At 39.3% G+C, this 17,704-nt stretch overlaps 2 protein-coding genes across 6 annotated transcripts in view; both read right to left on the bottom strand.

Annotated features, from left to right (window-relative positions):
* Window positions 1-718: 718 nt before the first annotated feature.
* LOC115925129 (myosin heavy chain, clone 203-like) lies at window positions 719-9,902 on the bottom strand. Of its 2 annotated transcripts, none has more exons than XM_030988370.1 (10): window positions 9,627-9,902; window positions 7,351-8,685; window positions 6,456-6,595; window positions 5,527-5,631; window positions 4,550-4,733; window positions 3,806-3,978; window positions 3,273-3,333; window positions 2,446-2,659; window positions 1,885-1,939; window positions 719-1,272 (listed from the first exon to the last, which is right to left on the bottom strand). In XM_030988370.1, exons 1-10 carry the CDS (start codon window positions 9,876-9,878, stop codon window positions 1,164-1,166), a joined length of 2,628 nt encoding a protein of 875 aa, XP_030844230.1. In that variant the 5' UTR covers window positions 9,879-9,902; the 3' UTR covers window positions 719-1,163. The 2 variants fall into 2 exon arrangements, with proteins under 2 accessions (XP_030844230.1, XP_030844231.1); XM_030988371.1 differs by having other exon boundaries at window positions 3,276-3,333.
* Window positions 9,814-17,704, bottom strand: part of LOC576978 (putative leucine-rich repeat-containing protein DDB_G0290503) — a 24,680-nt gene continuing 16,789 nt past the window's right edge. For all 4 annotated transcript variants that reach the window (XM_030988367.1, XM_030988366.1, XM_030988368.1 and 1 more), the window contains 3 exons: window positions 15,839-15,989; window positions 15,213-15,409; window positions 9,814-14,344 (listed from right to left, as the gene is read on the bottom strand). In XM_030988367.1, coding sequence (XP_030844227.1) covers window positions 9,878-14,344; window positions 15,213-15,409; window positions 15,839-15,989 — 4,815 coding nt within the window. In that variant the 3' untranslated portion in view covers window positions 9,814-9,877. The remainder of the gene's footprint in view (window positions 14,345-15,212; window positions 15,410-15,838; window positions 15,990-17,704) is intronic.

Raw genomic sequence — 17,704 nt, 5'->3', positions numbered from 1 at the left:
GCAAACCGGTTCCTATCACCAATGGCTTAAAGATATTCTATTTATATTAACAATAATAACAATAATAATAGTTTGTTCTTTTATAGCGCATTTCAGGACCAAAGGCCCTCTCAAAGCACTTTACAATGTACAATGTACGTTTACACAATGTAACAATTTTCACATTTTCAAATGCGGATGCCCTTTGTTAACATTCATGATAGTATAAAAATTATGAGGAATATATAGATATATATAGATATAGATATATATATATATATATATATATATAGATATATATATATATATATAAGTGAAGGCCATCATTTATAATCCACATGCATTCGTAAGGAATGAATCAGAACGAGTTAGCATCCACTTCTTTTTCTGAGCCTATATATTTCTGGATTACATTTTGCAAGCACATTGTATGTCCATCTTATTCAAGTCTTATCCTATGATGATTTAACCTGTGTGTAGTGCACATTAGATCTCTACAGCAATGCACTAGTAAGCTGGATCTGAAGCTGTTTCCTATCTTCTCTTCGTTTATCTTCCATGAGGCATCAAGGAATACCATTTTGTCTGACTCTCCAGTCTACCTCTACAGCTGCGACAGCTCATTTGAAATAATAGTTTAGTTCTTGTATAGCGCATAATACGTTATGAAATAACATCTCTATGCGCTTCCAAAGAGCTTTGAAATTTATTACCCTAGCTCTAGCTCCGGCAGCCTTATCAGTGCACAGTGCATTTCAAGGAATAATCCTACCAGGTACCCATTTACCTCACTTGGGTTGAGTGTGGCAAATGTAGATAAATGTCTTGCCAAAGGACATTTAGTACCGCGACGGGACTCAAACCGTGGACCTTGTGATCGACAGTCTGGTGACGTATCTACTCAACCACAACACCTCTACACCTCATACTTATTTGCACTCCTGGATAAGGGGAGGCAATGACTTTGAAGTGCCTGGTTTAGTAATGAAACGCTAGTAGATAGAAGAGGAAGATATTAATCTCTGCAGCAATGCACAACGCAACATGAATTAGCTAAGAATGTCCTCTATCATTCACTTTACACTGGGTAACAAGAGGCAACACGGTTGAAGTGCCTGGATTAGCTGTTCTCATTTACTTTACACACCTGGGTGACGAGAGGCAATACGTTTGAAGTGCCAGGGTTAGCAATGGAACGCTAGGACATAGAAGAGGAAGATATGGATAGCTGCAGCATATAACACCATGAGAGACCTTGGCTGAATACCACTAGGCACTGCACGCATGAAGCTTCTGTGAGAAAAGACAAACAAAAAGAAGCATTTTAACATAAAAAAATGCTCCTATATTTCATACAAAAATTATTTTAGCATTTATTCACCATCAAAGAATTGAGTGTCCTACCCTTCACCTATTTAAAGAAAAAAGGTACAATAAGACAGTGAAGTTTCTCAACCAGATTTTGCTGAAAATCATATCATTACAAATAACTAACAAATTATTATTCTCTAGACTTGACCGACCAACCCATCATCCACTTTTAAAGCCTATCTGCACTAGCTTGGCCAGGAGGGATTATACCTCCCTGCGTGGTCACTGACAGGTGGTTATCTCATCAAATCAGCTCTCAATTAACATAAGCAAAAGGGGGCAATGGGGGATCAACAGGTACCACTCAGGCATTGTTGGCTATATACCTGTAGAGGGCGCAAGTAGATACAAGTAGTGCAGACAGGCTTTAAAGAACACCTTAATAATTAATTGAATCTAGACTCTTCTAGATCCTGGGTAAAAGAGATTCTGTCTTAATTGACAAACTATCCAAAGATGTGATGTAATGTTTGAATGTTTTGAAATAATTGTTTCCAAGATGAAAGTATTTTAAAGATGAATTGTTGCACTCACCCTCTGCCTTTGAAACACCTCCTCAGCTTATTGGCCACTGTGTTACCATGACGAGCTATAAACAGATAAAGAGAAACGATACATTTAAGCTCTTCTCATCGACTATTGTAGTAGTACCACAGTAAATGATGTACAAGTTAGATATTGAACTTTTTGAGATGTCCAGATTTACTTTCACCATGTAATCATTTATAAACACTTGTAATTACTGCAAAACTAGAAATAATTGTGTAAATGAAACATTTACAGATTTCATAATGATTCACATTCATAACAGTGAATGCCACAAATAATTGAATCACAGTTGATAAAACAGTTACTCTTGCTACTTGTGAAAGTCTTGCTTGGAAAAGGGACAACTTAACAATTCACAAATGTTTCTAGTTTTACAATATTACAATTATTTTCACTGAACCAAACAAAAAAAGAGTTTACTCACTAAAGATGTTGACAATATCATCACAACACTTATAATAATAGTGACACACTTTTACTACCATCACAATCAGATTCAACATCACCATCATAATCATCAAATAAAAACAGCCAAAGTTTACTCACTCAGATGATGTCCAGCTTTGTATGCCTTGACCATCAGCTGAGTGTCCTCGTCATCAGAATCAATATACAGGCTGTATTCCTTCCTGATCGATGATGAGGATGACGAGGGATGATGATGGTGGGATGTTCTCTTCTGTTCTCGTAGACGATCCTGGGTGCTATTTAACGCATCCTCTGCAAAGACCCTCTGCTCTCTCTCATAACGTAAAGATGCCTTCAAGAAGGAATAAAAGACAAATCATATTGATTATACGGATCCCTTGGTAGAATAGCTGTGCTCTTAATATAAGGCACAGCTGAGCATAGCTATACATCCGTACAAAAATGGTGTAGTAGAAGACTTCTGTTCGATTTCACCTTAAAGCACCCCAACATTTTATGTTATGAACTTCTACAGCATTTAGTTTGAATAAAATGGAAGCAATTCAGTGATTTCACTCATTAAGATATGTGAGAAGTTAACTCAGTTAGCCAAGCCCTACTCTCAATCCTCTGATATTCAATAGAGGGATATATTTTCATATTTCTTAATGTTTTTGTTTAGTTTTCAAATTAATTTTCTTATTTCCCCCTATTACGGTGTATTATTTTCCCCCCATTACGGTGCATTTACTGCAACAAATGTTGCAGTAAATGGCCACACCTTTTGTTGAATATGATGTAAGCATTACAAACTTTACATTTCACATATCTATGTCATAAAAACACCCAGTTAGAAGTACGCGTAGGATCTTCGTTGCACACAACTTATTTCCCTTCATCCCCACTTACCATTTATTTACATGTTAAAAAATGGATGTTTTGTTAGAAACGTTTTTAAATACAACTACCTCTGTTTGTGCACATTCTTTAACGAGCATCGCCCTCTCTTGTTCAACACTCTCCAACCTGTGAACAGAGTAGACAAATAAAGAATATAAAGGGTTTGAACAGACCTTACAAGAAGACCTAAAATAGACTTGGTATTTACATTATCCCTGAAGGTTATCACTGTATTTACTGCTAAAATGTTTAACTTGACATAAGTTTAAAATACCTGGCAGAAATAAATTCCTTGAAATGCTGGAGTGCTGTAATGGCAGCCAGGCTAAAGCCGGGGTAATAATAGGTGCATCTCGGAATAGAATTTCTAGATAGACTGCGATACAAATGCCCATTATTATTATTATTTATGTTAAAATTTGTGCTTAAAACATTTCAGGTTTACTATTGGGTATGAGACAATTCAAAATGAGGGGAGGGGACTCATAAATATTTTTTTTTTTTTTTTTTTTTTTTTTTTAAATAAAGAAATATGAATGAATTTACTTCTATTTAAACTAATCTTTTATTTCAATTTATGGGTTAATTAGTCTCTTACTTCTGTTTGAGCATTGTGACTTCTTCTTCCATGACCCCATGACCCGAAGGAGGGAGGTCAGGGGGAAGGGTCATCTGTTCCTGGATGGGGGCAGGGGGTAGGGTCATCTGTTCCTGGACTGGGGCGCTACGCTGGACCATGGCCTCCTCTACAATCATTGGACGTTCTTCAACCTGGAAGTAGAAGGATAACAAAAATAAGAAGTTGTTATTATCTCAAAGTATATAGAATGGTTGTGAGGATTAAGAGAGAGAGAGAGAGGTGGGGGGGGGGGAGGGGAGGGGGGGGGGAGGGAGAGGATCACAGGTCAGGGCTGGACCATGGCTTCCTCTATAACCATTGGTAGTTCTTCAACCTAGAGATTCAATGTAGAAGAACATAACTGTCTTGTTTTAAAGCTTACAGGATGTTCATGAAGAGAAAGGAAGGAACAGGGAAGATAGAGAAAGAGAAAGAGAAAAGAGAAGGGGAGAGGGAGGAAGGATGGGAAAGAGAGAGAGAGAGAGAGAACGAGAACGAGAGAGAGATGACAAGATAGGTGTAAGGGTCATCTATCCCAAATAGGGGCATTACACCGAGGAGCGACTTGTATTTGTCACAAACATTTTATGTCATATTTGTGACAGTCAAATTTCTATTTTTATGAATATGAGCAAAATACACATACAAGTACATGTAAGAATCCAGAAGTAATGCATATATTAATTGGATTTTAAAATTCATAAGAGCAGACAGAGTACTCACCATTGTTCTACTAACGCTGATTTCCTTCTCCTCAACCTGCCTCAAGAGGGCGGTCTTATCATCTTCCAGACTTGTGATGTGACGCTCCATGTCTTTGACGTTACGTTCCATGTTTCTCAGATGACCCTTCATACTCTTGTTCTGTTCCACCAGACCTGCAACCCGCTGTGTCAAGGTTTCACATCTAAACATATAAACAAAAATGAACAGATTGATGAATATTAATAATAGGCTTCATCTACATGTTTACACTTTTTTCATTTTTTTTTATTATTATTATTTTTTTTTACTATTCATCAATTGAAGGATTTGTAAGGATTTCTTCAAATCTCTGAGTAAAAATACCCCCCCCCCCCAACCTGATTATAGTTGTAAAATGATAGAATATAATTTTTTACTTATTAATATCCTGGATATAATGATTGACTTGTAGGCATACATTTACAAAATATTTGTTATCCTTTAGATTCATATTGTACATGTCATGTTAGCCTTTATGCATTCAAAGATAATCTTTCAATTTTGTAATGTTTCTGAGCTTTTGCTCACACCTCAGAGAAGATTCCAGTAATGAATAGGATGAGTGTGTATCACCTAATAACAACATAAGATAATGTCTATGACCCTGAAATCCACACAAAATCTGTACATGGAAATAATCATCTTTTTATTTTTTCTTCATTGCTATCCCCACTCTTGTTCACCTTACAAAATATACCTTAATCTCATTTGCCCCTTTTCTCTGTCTTCTACCTTTTGTCTGTTATTGCCTTGGTCATGTTGGTCATGAATTTTGTTTTATATATTATACTTGTGCAAATGGCATCTTGTTTTTTAATATCAAAGTTGATCCTATTTTCAAACCACATTTGTATGTATTATTGCCAATATAAATTGTATAATTCAGCCATTTGGCTGCGAAGTACAATCATAATAAAACATTTTCAATCAATTCAATCAATCTCTATCTCTCTTACCGTATCTCCCTCTGATGGATCCCTTGTAATGCTCTATCTCTCTCTTCAGCTGACCGGGCAAGGTCTTCTCTCATTTTCTGTTCAGAACTTTGAAGTTTCTGCAACCTATGATACAAAAACACCAAACAACTTAGAGTAACTTTGTAATACATCTTCTGACTTTACAATACACTATTCTGCTGACAAATGCTTTTTAGTACTAGCTTGATGACTCAAGAACATGTGTTGAACCTATCCAACTCATATCTCTGAATTACTCTCACTTATTGAAGCACATAGAGACCCATTTGTGTTGTAAGTATGGTATATTGTAATAAATTACAGTTTCTGCATGGCAGCAAACAATTATAGGAGTAAAATATTCTCTAACTAATCAATCCACATATCAAGAAATTAAGGAAAAAGTTACAGGCAAGAGCTCTTTACTAGATATTCTTCAGCAAAGGTGATGTTTCCTAAGAGCCAATTTTTACAGCACAATTTGTCATTCGTAGAGGGAGCATCTTTTCAGATCTTTAGGATCCTAGGTCTCAACTTAAAGGGATCCGGTAACTTTGTCTCAGATCCTTTTAAAAAAATCCTTAATTTAGCTCATGCGGCAATCGTAATTATAAACCTTTAGATCAGTCAGGAATCCCATGACTTTTACAAGCCAATCTCCTATCTGATTATCAAGATATTTATGATTGGAAATCGAAATCAAATTTTGCGTTTTCCTAACAGTTTTTATAACACTACAGTCCATTGGGGAAAATGAGTATGGTAAAACCGGTCACTTAAAGATTTTTTACTTTTTTGAGGCACTTCATGATCATTTTGAAGCGCAATTTTTTTAGGGCTTCAATATTACACCATATCACAGACACTGATTTAATATTGTTAAACGATGCCTTAGGTACATAATATGATATACACAGAATAAAACCCACCTCTCATCCACAGTGCCTTGTTCCATTAACTGTTGCTCTATACCAAGTAATCTGGAAGACAATACCACCACTTCATCCTTTAACTCATCTCGTTGCTTAGAAACAACCACCGCTTCCTCCTGGAGCCTAGCATTCTCTTCCTGTTTGGAGTCAAAAACAAACAAGTCTTAAAACTTATTGCACCCAATAAGTTGCAACATTACATTACATTATGAATGCTTTGGGAACTACGCTTGTACAAGGCCCAAGGGCTTTATTTATGTAGTTCCCCATTTCATTTTCTAAATTTGTTTATGAATTATTTTGTATCTTTTGTATAAACAAAATTTTTAATCGAGAATGAAATAAATGAGAATTGAATTGACTTGAACATTTTTACAACAATACAGTATTGCTAGAATGGCTGGGAGACGAATGAGTAAATACATGGGCTGTTTTGTTATGAAAAAGGGTCATTTTTGACCAGATTTTATAGCCTCGGAACTACATATATATGAATATTTGTTATTTAAAAGTTGTTTTGTGGTCATTTCACAATGGTTATAAAGAAACTTTAACGCTGGCCATTTTTGTAATTCTTCATTAGGGAAAGTTTCTTGCTTGCAATACTTTTGGGATGTACATTGTATCTAGGCAATACATTTGCAATGACATGTTTCCTGCAAAGTTATGCCTCAGTCACACCTTTGCGCATTTGGCTTGCGTATTGCTGTGTATTTATGGCAAGCCATTTAAATATTAATTCCTATTTCTTGATATCAAGAAATGATTTTCTGTTGTAAAGCAATGGTAATTCTTGATATCATGAAATAGGAATAAATGTTAAAACTGCTTGCCATAAATACACAAGCCAAATATGCAAAGGTGTGACTGAGGCATTAGAGGATCATGTTACCTTCAATGTCTCTCCATCTTCTCTCAGTATGCTGCCATCATTCAAGGCATCTTCAAACCGTGTCTGCAGAGCTTGCATCTCCATGACGACGGATGTCTTCTCCTCCTGGATCGCCTTCATATCCGAGGACATCTTGTCACCAAGACGTTGGATCTCATTCCTTCCCGATGCCTCTATCTCAGCTATCCTCCTCTCCATCTTCTTCTTCTCTTCCCGTTGTTCTCTCATCTCCTGTCCGACCTCGTCAATCTCAAGGTGGCAGTTCTCGAGTTCCTCCTGAAGATCTAGGTTCTCCTGAGAGAGACCCGTTAGATCCCACTCCAGCTGGGCTTTCTGTTCCCGGAGCTGCTCAGAACCCTCGTTAGAACCGTTCAAATCCTCAAGCTGCCCTTGGAGATCTGTGACCTCAGTCTTCGCCTCTTTCAAGGCTATATCTGCGTCCTGAAGTTTCTCTGCAGCGGCTGTAAGTGTACTATCAAGTTCAGAGTTCATGACCTTGAGAGAGTTACGCTCCGACGTAAGCTTCTTAATCTCTACATTCACACTAATCACTTCATCGTTGACCTTGCGTAACTCATCCGTCAGTTCCGCAACCTTCTTCTCGTACCTAGTGACATCCGTCTCATATTTCTCCTCCCATAGTTTCTGCTGTGCTTCCAACTCTGTCTCGACTGACTTCAACTTCTCCTTCAAACCATCACCTTCTTTTCCTCTTGATTTCACCAACTCTTTAAGTTCGCTTCCTAGCTTGCCTCCCTTCTCTTTAGCAAGTTTCAACCCTGTCCTCAGCTCTTCCAACTCAACCTTATTGATTTCATCTTCGTCCAATAACCTCTTCACCTCTGCTTTCATGTGCTGGTTCTCATCCACCAACTTTGCCCTTTGACCTCTCAATCCATCAAGCTCCTTCCTAAGCCCCTCCCCCTCATTCCTCACCTTATCCAGATGTGAGCCTGACTCTTCTACAACTTTCCTCAATAAGTCGCTCTCTCTCTTCAAATCCTCTCCCTCCTTGGTCAGTCTCTGACATTCCTGCTTCAGATGAGCAGCTTCTGATTCCAGGGATGACTGCTCCTGCTTGCTATCGTCACTCGATGACCTCAAGATCTCAACCTCTTTCTGCATGGCACCCATACGACTCTCTAGATCCATCTCTCGTTTGACGATGCTAGTAGTCGTGTCCTCCTTCTCTTGCCTCAGGGTCTCCATGTCTGTCGAAAGCTTTCGCTTGGCTTCTTTCATCTTCTGAAGCTGTTCTTTGAGCTTCTCGCTCCTCTGCTCAGCTCGAACCTTCAGACTCTGCTCTTTCTTCAAGGCCTCCGCTAATTGGGCAACCTGACGAAGAAAATAAATAAAAACACAAACAAATATAAAATGATATAATGACAAGAACACAAATAACGAATATGACTACTTGTGAATTGCAAGAATGAGCAAATGTGCACATATTCTATCTTCAGAATAGAATGAAATGTGTAAGGATCAAACAGGGGACAAAGAGAGTTCTCACTCTCTTCCTGTTTTGTCCCTTTTTACTGGTTATTTATACATTACCGTTAAGTAAGAACCATATCAACATAATAATAATATTAATATTGGATATTTATATAGCGCACATATCTACACTGAAAGGTGCTCAAAGCGCTCCAATATTACCCTAGCTCTGCTAGGTTACCAATTTCGGTGCTCACAGTATTCAAGGAATTCCTTTCTACCGGTCCCTATTTACTTCACCTGGGTGGAGTGTGGCAAATGTAGACATGTATTGCGTTTAAGAGCATTGCAACGATGAGCTTAATTCTAAGGTACTTTGATTTCTGTATTTCAAAGCCAAATTAATTAGGTTCTTTTTCAGAGGGTTCAACTGCGTTCTTTTTTTTCTTTTTTTTAAAATTTTTTTTATTGGGTACTCAAAAATAACATAAAAGCCAACTGGCTATTTACAATCATGTACAAGAATGTGAAATGACAAAAACATCATATAGTCCACTACAACTCAAATACAAAATTTTTAAAATGGAGGCTTAACTTGCCATATTTGGCTGCAATTACATATTCAGATTTAGACTTAATTTTTATCAAAGATATAAGACCATGGAAATTTGGTTTCTCTTTCTTAAATTTGCAGCAGTGAGTTCAACTGCGTTCTTGATTATGTTTGATTAAAACTTTGATATTATTGTAACTTTAGGGAAAGGCCTGATGAACTGATAATTGTTCATGGATCTTTCTCATGTCTCTTTGACATGACTGTAATTGAGAGAATGAATACTCACTTCATTCATGGTTGCCTCCCTCTCTTGCTCCATCCGAGCCAGCTCCTCCTTAGCTCCATGAAGTGCAGCCTCCAGGTCTCTGTGTGCATCCATGGATGTCTCCATCTCCTTCATCTGCTCTACCAAGGCTCCTTCCGTCTCCTTCAGGATGGTCCTCTCTTCCTGAAGCTCCTCCAGTTCTCTCTTCATCTCACCGTTCTCTCCTGTAAGTCGAGCCGTCTCATGCCTCGCTTCATCAAGTTTCATCGTCATTATCTCTTTTCATCAATCTGCTCCTGCAAGGTTCCTTCTTTCTCCATCAATGCAGCATTCTCTGCCTTCATCTTACCCAGAATATCTTCTTTCTCCTGCTGGAGTCGTCCAACCTCTGCTTCCATCAATCCTAAACTTTCCCTAGCTTTGCCAAGCTCTGCTTCAGAATGATCCAAACTTGACCTGAATCCTTCAGTCATATGCTCCAGCTGCTTCTCCATTTCTTCAAACTTAGTTGCCTGTTCTTCCAACTGAAGGGTCAACCTGGATAAGACATCTTCTTTCTCTTGACATCTCTGCACCAGGTCTTCCTTCTCTGATGCTATTGCTTCCAGTCGTTCTATATCACTTTCTCTTGCTGATACAACTTCTTGGAGCTCTGCAAGTCGCTGTTGGCTTGTTCCTTCCCTCTCACTCAGTATTTTAGTCACATTGTCCAACTCACTAATAGCTTCATCCAGTTGCATGGATTTGTCTTGTATTTCAGATTTAAGTTGATTAATTTCAGCTTCTTTGTCATCTAAGGACGACATCATGTTCCTTTTCCACTCCTCTTCATCACCCATCTCTGCTTCTTTCTGAGATAAAGCCTCCCTCAAATGCTTGAGCTCCTCTGATGTGTTGTGTAGCTCTGCGGCTGTGTCCTGTAGCTCTGCGGCTTTGTTCTGTAAGACTGATTCATTCTCAGAAACGAGTCTCTCAAGTTCAGAGGCTTGCGCTTGAAGATCAGAGACTTGCGCTTGAAGTTCATCGTTCTTCCTCAAGATCTCTAAGAGCTCCTCCTTTGATTCCCCTTCTTCAGCTCTCCTTGAACTTTCTTCCTCTTCTCTCTGCTGGACGGCAATCCCCCTCTCCTCTTGCTCTCGTTGAAGATTCGCAACCTCCGCCTCTAATTCTCGGTTTCTCTGGTTGGCGACTTCAAACTTTGTTTTCATATCTTTGGCTTTTGCAAGGAGCTTACCATACCTCTGTTTTCCCTGCTCTATTTCCTGCTTCAGCTTCACAATCTCATCCTTCTTCCCTGATCCTCCATCTTCTTCATCTCCGGGTGCTGTCTGCATCATCTCCTCCGCCTTGTTCTTCTGAGATGCGATCTCCTCCTGGAGGCTTTGGATCAAGGAATCTTTCTCTGTAAAGCTCTGGCTCAACCCCTCCAAGGTCGATTCCTTCTCTGCTAAAATCGTCTGGAGGTCCTGGACGACCTCATCCCGCTGCTGGAGCTCTGCGTTCAAGGCATCAACCTTCTCATTGACATCAGCCAGACTACGATCCAACATCTCAGATTGAGCATTGACGTCTTCCTCTCTGGACATCATAACATCCTTCAGAGACTGGACAGCTAGATCTCGCTCTTCAAGTTCTCGTCTCATCTTATCCAACTTCTGCTGGTATTCTTCTGTTGCCTGGGTGAGGGAATGAAGCCGCTCTTCCACAACTTCTTTCTTACTAAGCCTTCTCTCTGCTTCCTCTATTGTTGTGGTCTGTTCGTCTATTACAGTGGATTGTTCTTCTATCTTTGTAGAATACTCTTCTATCCTTGTGGACTGCTCAGCTACGGTGCTACTCAATTCTTTGACTTTGACTACGGCCTTCTTGAGCTTCTCTTTCAGGTTTTGGATGCGTTTGTCCAGTTGTTCCTTCTTGGAGGAAGAGTCCTCCTCCATAGCTTTGATCTTCTGGTCTCTCTCCGTAATCTGTTTGACAAGTTCTGCTGTCTCACCACTACTGTTAGCCATGGATCCCCTCAATGAAGTCAACTCCTGTTGCAGATTGCTTTCCTTCTCATCTGCATCCTGACTAAGCTTCTCCATCTTTTTCTTGAATAGGTCCAAGTCATCCGTTAGGGTTGCCATTTCTCCTTCTTTCTCATTCAATCTGCTCTCCATGGTTGTCTGCTTCTCTTCAAACTCTGCTTCTGCTTCTCTCCTTTCCTCCTGACTACGAACGAGGTCTGCCTGAATAGCGCTCAGCTCCTCATTAAAGAGCTGCTCCCTATCTGCCTGCTGTACTCCTACTCTTTCAAGAGCTGCTTTCCTCTGCTCCAACTCCTCTGATATCCTCTGTTTCTCCATCTCTAATTGGTTAAAATGTTCTTGAAGTTGTCCTCTCTCCTGCTCCATCTCAACAGCCACCTTGTCCTTTTCCTCTTCAGCATACCTTAGCTTCTCTTGTAGCCTTTGAAGTTCTTGTGTTGAAACTTCTTCGTTCTCAATGACCTTTTGAGTCAACTGTTCTACAATATCAGATTTCTCGGCTAACCTTTCTTCTAAAGATTTCTGGGCAGTTTCCTTTTCTATCAACTTCTCCTCTATCTCCTTCATGGCAGTATTCTTATCATGAAGTTCATTTCTAAGTGAATCCAGTGATTCCTGCAATGTAGTCTTCTCTTTTTCAACATGGCTCTCAAATCCAGTCTTTTCATTTTGTGCTCTTTGAAGGGATTCCTGCATTACTGTAACCTCTTCCTGTTTTTGCTTCTCTTTTTCATCTAAGGACCGTCTCACTTGAGCTACTTCATCTTCTTTATCCACTAGCACCTGGTGTAGGCTAGTGATTTGATCTTTGGCTAGAGTGAGCTCTTCCTGGACTTGCTCTTTCTCTCTGCAGACAGCTTCTAATGATTTCTGCATCTGATCCCTTTCTTCTGCACCATCTAAAAGTTGTTTGGCAATTTTCTCGGTTTCCTCTTTCAGCTTCCTCTCATCTGCCATTAGTTCTTCAATCTTTGCCTCTATCTCTCTAATTCTATTGTCCTTCTCCATAACGATGCTGTCCTTTTCTTGGCCGATCCTTTCCTTCTCTTTTCTCTCCTCATTTGCATCCTCTCTGCTCTTTTCAAGTAGCTCAGTCATCTCTTCTTTCAACTTCAGGAATTCTCTCTCCTTCTCATCCTGTCTCCCTTGCATAGAGGCAAGTCTTGTATCATCATCCTCCTTCATTTCTTGCAGTCTTTCCTGCAGGGTTACTAATTGATTGTCCTTATCATTAATGTTTGTTTGCAGATTCTGAATGTCTTGCACCTGTCTTTGGGAAATACTTTCCGTCTCATGATTAGTGTCTACCAGTCTTTTCATTTCTGCTGATCTTTCCTCAACATCTTTCTGCAGATCTGTGATTAGATTATCCTTTTGTGCGACTGCATCTTTAAGACTTTCCAGATCCTTCAAACAAGATTCAAGCTTTTCTTCCAACAATTTCATATTCTCTTCAGATTTGGAAGACTTCTCTTCAGCATCCTGAAGTTTTTCCTTTAAGGAGGATATTGTGACATCTCTTTCCTGGATGTTCTGATCTTGTTCTTGATTTTGTTGCATCGTTTCATCCAACTTCACTCTCATCATCATAAGGTTTTGGTCTTTCAACCCAAGTGCTTCCTCCAGCTGTTTCTTGTCAACATCTAGAGAAGCAACTATCTCTTCCTGATGAGAAAGCTGTTCTCCTAGCTCTGATAACTCTACCTCTAATTTCTTAACCCTCTCCTGGAACTGTTCATTTTCTTTGGAGGATACTTGGAGCTTGTTAGTCAAATCCTCTGACACCCTTTCAGCCTCCAACCTAGCTTGATTCATCTCTTCCTCCTTGTTACTTGAGGCTTTTTGCAATGATTCTACATCCGTTATTATCTTCTCAGAGAGTTGCTCCTTCTGCTTCTGAGTGTCTTCTAACCTCATCTTCAAGTCGGCCGCTTCTTTCTGAGATGTCTCTAGGTTATCCCTGAGACCAGAAACTTCTTGATTCAGTTTGATCTGAATCTCAGAGGACTCCTCCTTCTCTCTTTTAAGGAGCTCCTGGTATGAGTTCTCCTTGTCCTGTACAAGCTTCAAGGAATCCAGGAGCTGCTCCTGCAAGGAGCCTGCATGTTTCTCCTTCTCCTCCAACTGCTTGGAGATCTTTTCTAGGTTCTCAGTGGCATCTTGAGAATTCTTTTGCAGCTCATTCCTAGCCTTCTCTACCTCTTCCTGTAGGTTCTCCACCAGCTTCTCCTTCTCATCAAGACCTCTCTGAATGCTCATCAGCTCCGTCTCAAGCTCTGCGATCTGCTGGAGCAGCGAAGACATCTTAGATTCGTTCTTCCTTCCCTCTTCACTCTGTCCTTCATTCATCATATCCAACTCTCGATCCTTCTGTCCAACCGTCGCCTCAAGGGATTCAATCTTATATCCCTTCTCTGACACCTCTCCTTCAAGTCTTTCAACAACCCTGGTCCTCTCCTGTAACTCTTCACCCAGTTTGGTAATCTCTTCCTCTTTCTCTTGGCATTTCTGCGCAAGGTCCGTCAGCTCTCTTTCCCTGTTCTTGATGGTCGACTCTAGGTCTGCTTTCTCTGCCGCAGATATAGAGGTTTGGTTCTCCATCTGGGAGATGGCTTGATCTAGATCCATCTGAAGCATCTCAAGGTTTGCCTCGGCCTTCTGCTTGCCTTCAGTCAGCTCTGATATACTCTCCTTCAATTCTGATATTGTGCTCTAGACAGGACAAATGATAGTGGGAAACATAATGTTGTTAGTGACTGGGTACAGGTGTATGTGAGCCATATGCGAAAGGGGCAATATTCATAATGTTTCTAAAGATGACACCATATCAACTACAACTGCAACAGGCTGAACTACAACTACGGTACATTCTATGATACACAGGTGGAAGTACTCGTCTCAAGAGGGCAAACAAAATGAATTCAAGCACCTCCATCACTTTAGTGATGTTTAATTTAAAATAAACAAAGTGGGACGTCCATCAATGTGAATACTTGGGGGTCACATGTAACAAACTTAACTACAAACTTTTCTATAGGAACAGAATAGGACCCACATGGAACACAAGTCTGACTTGGGTTCCATGCAGGGGTTATATGTTATTCTTCAATTCCTTCATACTCTTTATACCATTAGCCCATAGAATGCCAGGTAAAATTTGATTTTATACTTTCTAGCTATACACAAATTATTTAAAGGCATCGTTTAACAATGTTTCCAGTTTCACAAATCTGAGATACATGGCTCGACGTGTTATCAGTGCCTATGGTGAAATAATGAAGCCCTAAGAAAATGCGCTTCAAAATGATCATGAAGTGCCTCAAAAAAAGTCAAAATCTTTGAGTGACTGATTTTACCATACTCAATTGACTGTAGTGTTATGAAAATGAAATTTTGATTTTCACTCATAAATATCTTGATAATCAGACAGGCGATTGACTTTTAAAAGTCATGGGATTCCTGACTGTCCTATAGGTTTATAATTATGATTGCAGCATATTAAGCTAACTCCAGGATTTTATTTAGAATCTGAGACAAAGTTACTGAGTCACTTTGAGATATCACTTTGTAAGATACTGACCTCGAGTTTGACCTTTGAATCTGCTGCTTGCTGGAGGTCAGAGATCAAGGATGTAATCTGCTCTTCCTTCTTCTCAAGATTCGCTGTCATCCCTTCCTTCTCTCTCTCCATCTCAACCAGAGATTGAAACTCTGTCTCCATCTTCCTCTTCATCTCTGCAATCTGGTCTGAGAGGTGGACGGTTTTCTGCTCCAAGCCTGGATGGTCAGAAAAGATAGACTCTAAGTTCCGAGCATGAGAAAGAAAAGCTCCCAGCTCATATTTACAAAACAGCATAATGTGATTTACATTATACCAACAGAGAAAGATTTTCATAATTATTCTTACTAAAGAATAGCATTGAAGAAAGATATCACAGTCAGAGACCGGTATCCATCTTTCTCTTCATCTCAGTCATCTGATATTGATACTTCACATTTATATAAAAATCTAGGAAAGCTTGAAATGCAGAGAAAGTGTTAAGAAACTACATGCTTCCAAATGCCTTAGTCACACATACAACACTGACAAATAATCACATTAGCTCTATGGCTAGGATTCGGTTTGGAGTTGGCTTGGTGGTATGACTAAGTTTCACTTTAGAAATTTAGAATATTGAAAGTCTATTGGTATGATGCCTGTCTCACCATCCTTTTCCTCCTCCAGTTGAACCATCTTCAGCTCAGTAGTAACCTTCTCCTCTGACAAGCCCGCCCTCGCTTGTTCCGTCTCTGCCAAGCTATTGTTCGTCTCTTCCAACGAGGCCTCTAAAGACTTGATCTTCTCGTCTTGCTCAGCCTGAAAAATACATAATTAGTGTTTATAGGTTGTGCTACTATTCTTCAAGCAGGGTTCCCAGAATTTCATTTAAAGCCTATCTGCACTAGTTCGGCCAGGAGGGATTAGACCTCTCTGCGTGGTCACTGACAGGAGGTTATCTTATCAAAGTAACATAATCTCTCAATCAGCATAAGAAAAAGGGGATCATGGGGTACCAACGGTCACTGCTCAGGCATTGTTTGCTAAATAGAGGGCGCAAGTAGCTATAAGTAGTGCAGTGCTGATTTTTCCCTGATAGATTTATGAAATTGTAGGATCAATACTGGGACCTATTTCCAGTTTGAAATGTCTTCAATTAACCCAATGCATACTGGAACCGGGTGATCCCTGCACTAAGCCTATGAGGATGAGAGAATACAGGAGTCAAGGGGTTAACAGTGAAAATCCACTAAAACCAATCAACAAGTGGAGATCCTGTTCGGACATGTCAATCACTACTTTCTTTTGGGGCAAATGGCATTTCCTGATTTTCTCTAGTTTGAGTAATTTTTCTCAATTTTCATGATTTTCTCTGACTGGAGAAAAGAGAACCCAGATTTCCTTTGACTTTAAGGCAAAATGGAAACCCTTTCACATGTCATGGATATAGTGTATAAGATCACTTGAGCTACATTGTTCTTTTAAAAAAGAACAAGGAAAGTTTTTAAAGGGCCATTTAAACAAGAGAAGGAGCAGAGCAACATTTCTACAGCGTATAGCAAAGAGATTGATGTGTACTTATTGGGGCCAATGTTGTAAAAGCTACAATTTGTTATCACCCTTCCCCCCCCAAAAAAAATGCCCCTTGGAATTGAATGACACACAAAGGTTTTGATGCTTGCAGTGCATGCAATATATGAAGGGGGCAAGCAAGGAGGAGCTTGTTAGTTCATATCTAAAGGCATAAAACAGGCACACATACAATACATGCAATAGTTTTAACATATAGGGATAACACTGATTAAATGCCATGGGGTAGTTACATATACAGCACAAATTAAATAAATTGAATGAAATAATAATTTAAAAGGCCTTATAATGCACATGTATATCATTGGATGTAATAAAGAGTGATCGAAATAAGGAACTAATGATATGACAAACCCCAACGTATATAACTTTCAGAATAAATATGTGAATTTGACGTATACCAATGTATCATGTAAACTGGTGTAATTTCAATCTTAAAAATTGTTTTAGAAAATTATTAAAGGATGAGGTCAAGTTTCCGCTCATAAAGTATTGTACTAACTTTCATATCGTCTGTTTGTAGCCAGAAGGGCGTTAACTCATATACCTGTAACACAGAGTTAATGCCTTCTGGCTCTGAACAGATGATATACATATATTTGCTGACATTACCACCCAAATATATAGGAATTAGTGCAGCAATGAAAGATGCTTGTAGGTTTTTACTTGGATTTGGGATTTTTTTCAAAGGTTGTGTACTACGTGCAAGCATGTGCGTTTGCTCAGTACTGTCAAATCAGAAAATGTTCTTATTTACAAACAGAGCAATTTAAATGGCAAGAACTTTGTGTGGTCATAACCACTCAGTATCTATGGTTATATAGTGTACATGTACATTGTTTACTGGTAGAAGACTCTTTGTGATGGACTTTTACAGTAGAGAGGTCATGTAGAGAAGCCTAAGCCGACTTTGTCAACACATGGTCAGCATCCTGATATTAAAA

Source organism: Strongylocentrotus purpuratus, unplaced genomic scaffold (genome assembly GCF_000002235.5).
Source record: "Strongylocentrotus purpuratus isolate Spur 01 unplaced genomic scaffold, Spur_5.0 spur5_scaffold_17, whole genome shotgun sequence".
Lineage (NCBI taxonomy): Eukaryota > Metazoa > Echinodermata > Echinoidea > Camarodonta > Strongylocentrotidae > Strongylocentrotus > Strongylocentrotus purpuratus.
Note: the sequence above shows the minus strand (reverse complement) of the source record. Positions and strands in the feature narration are given on the sequence as shown.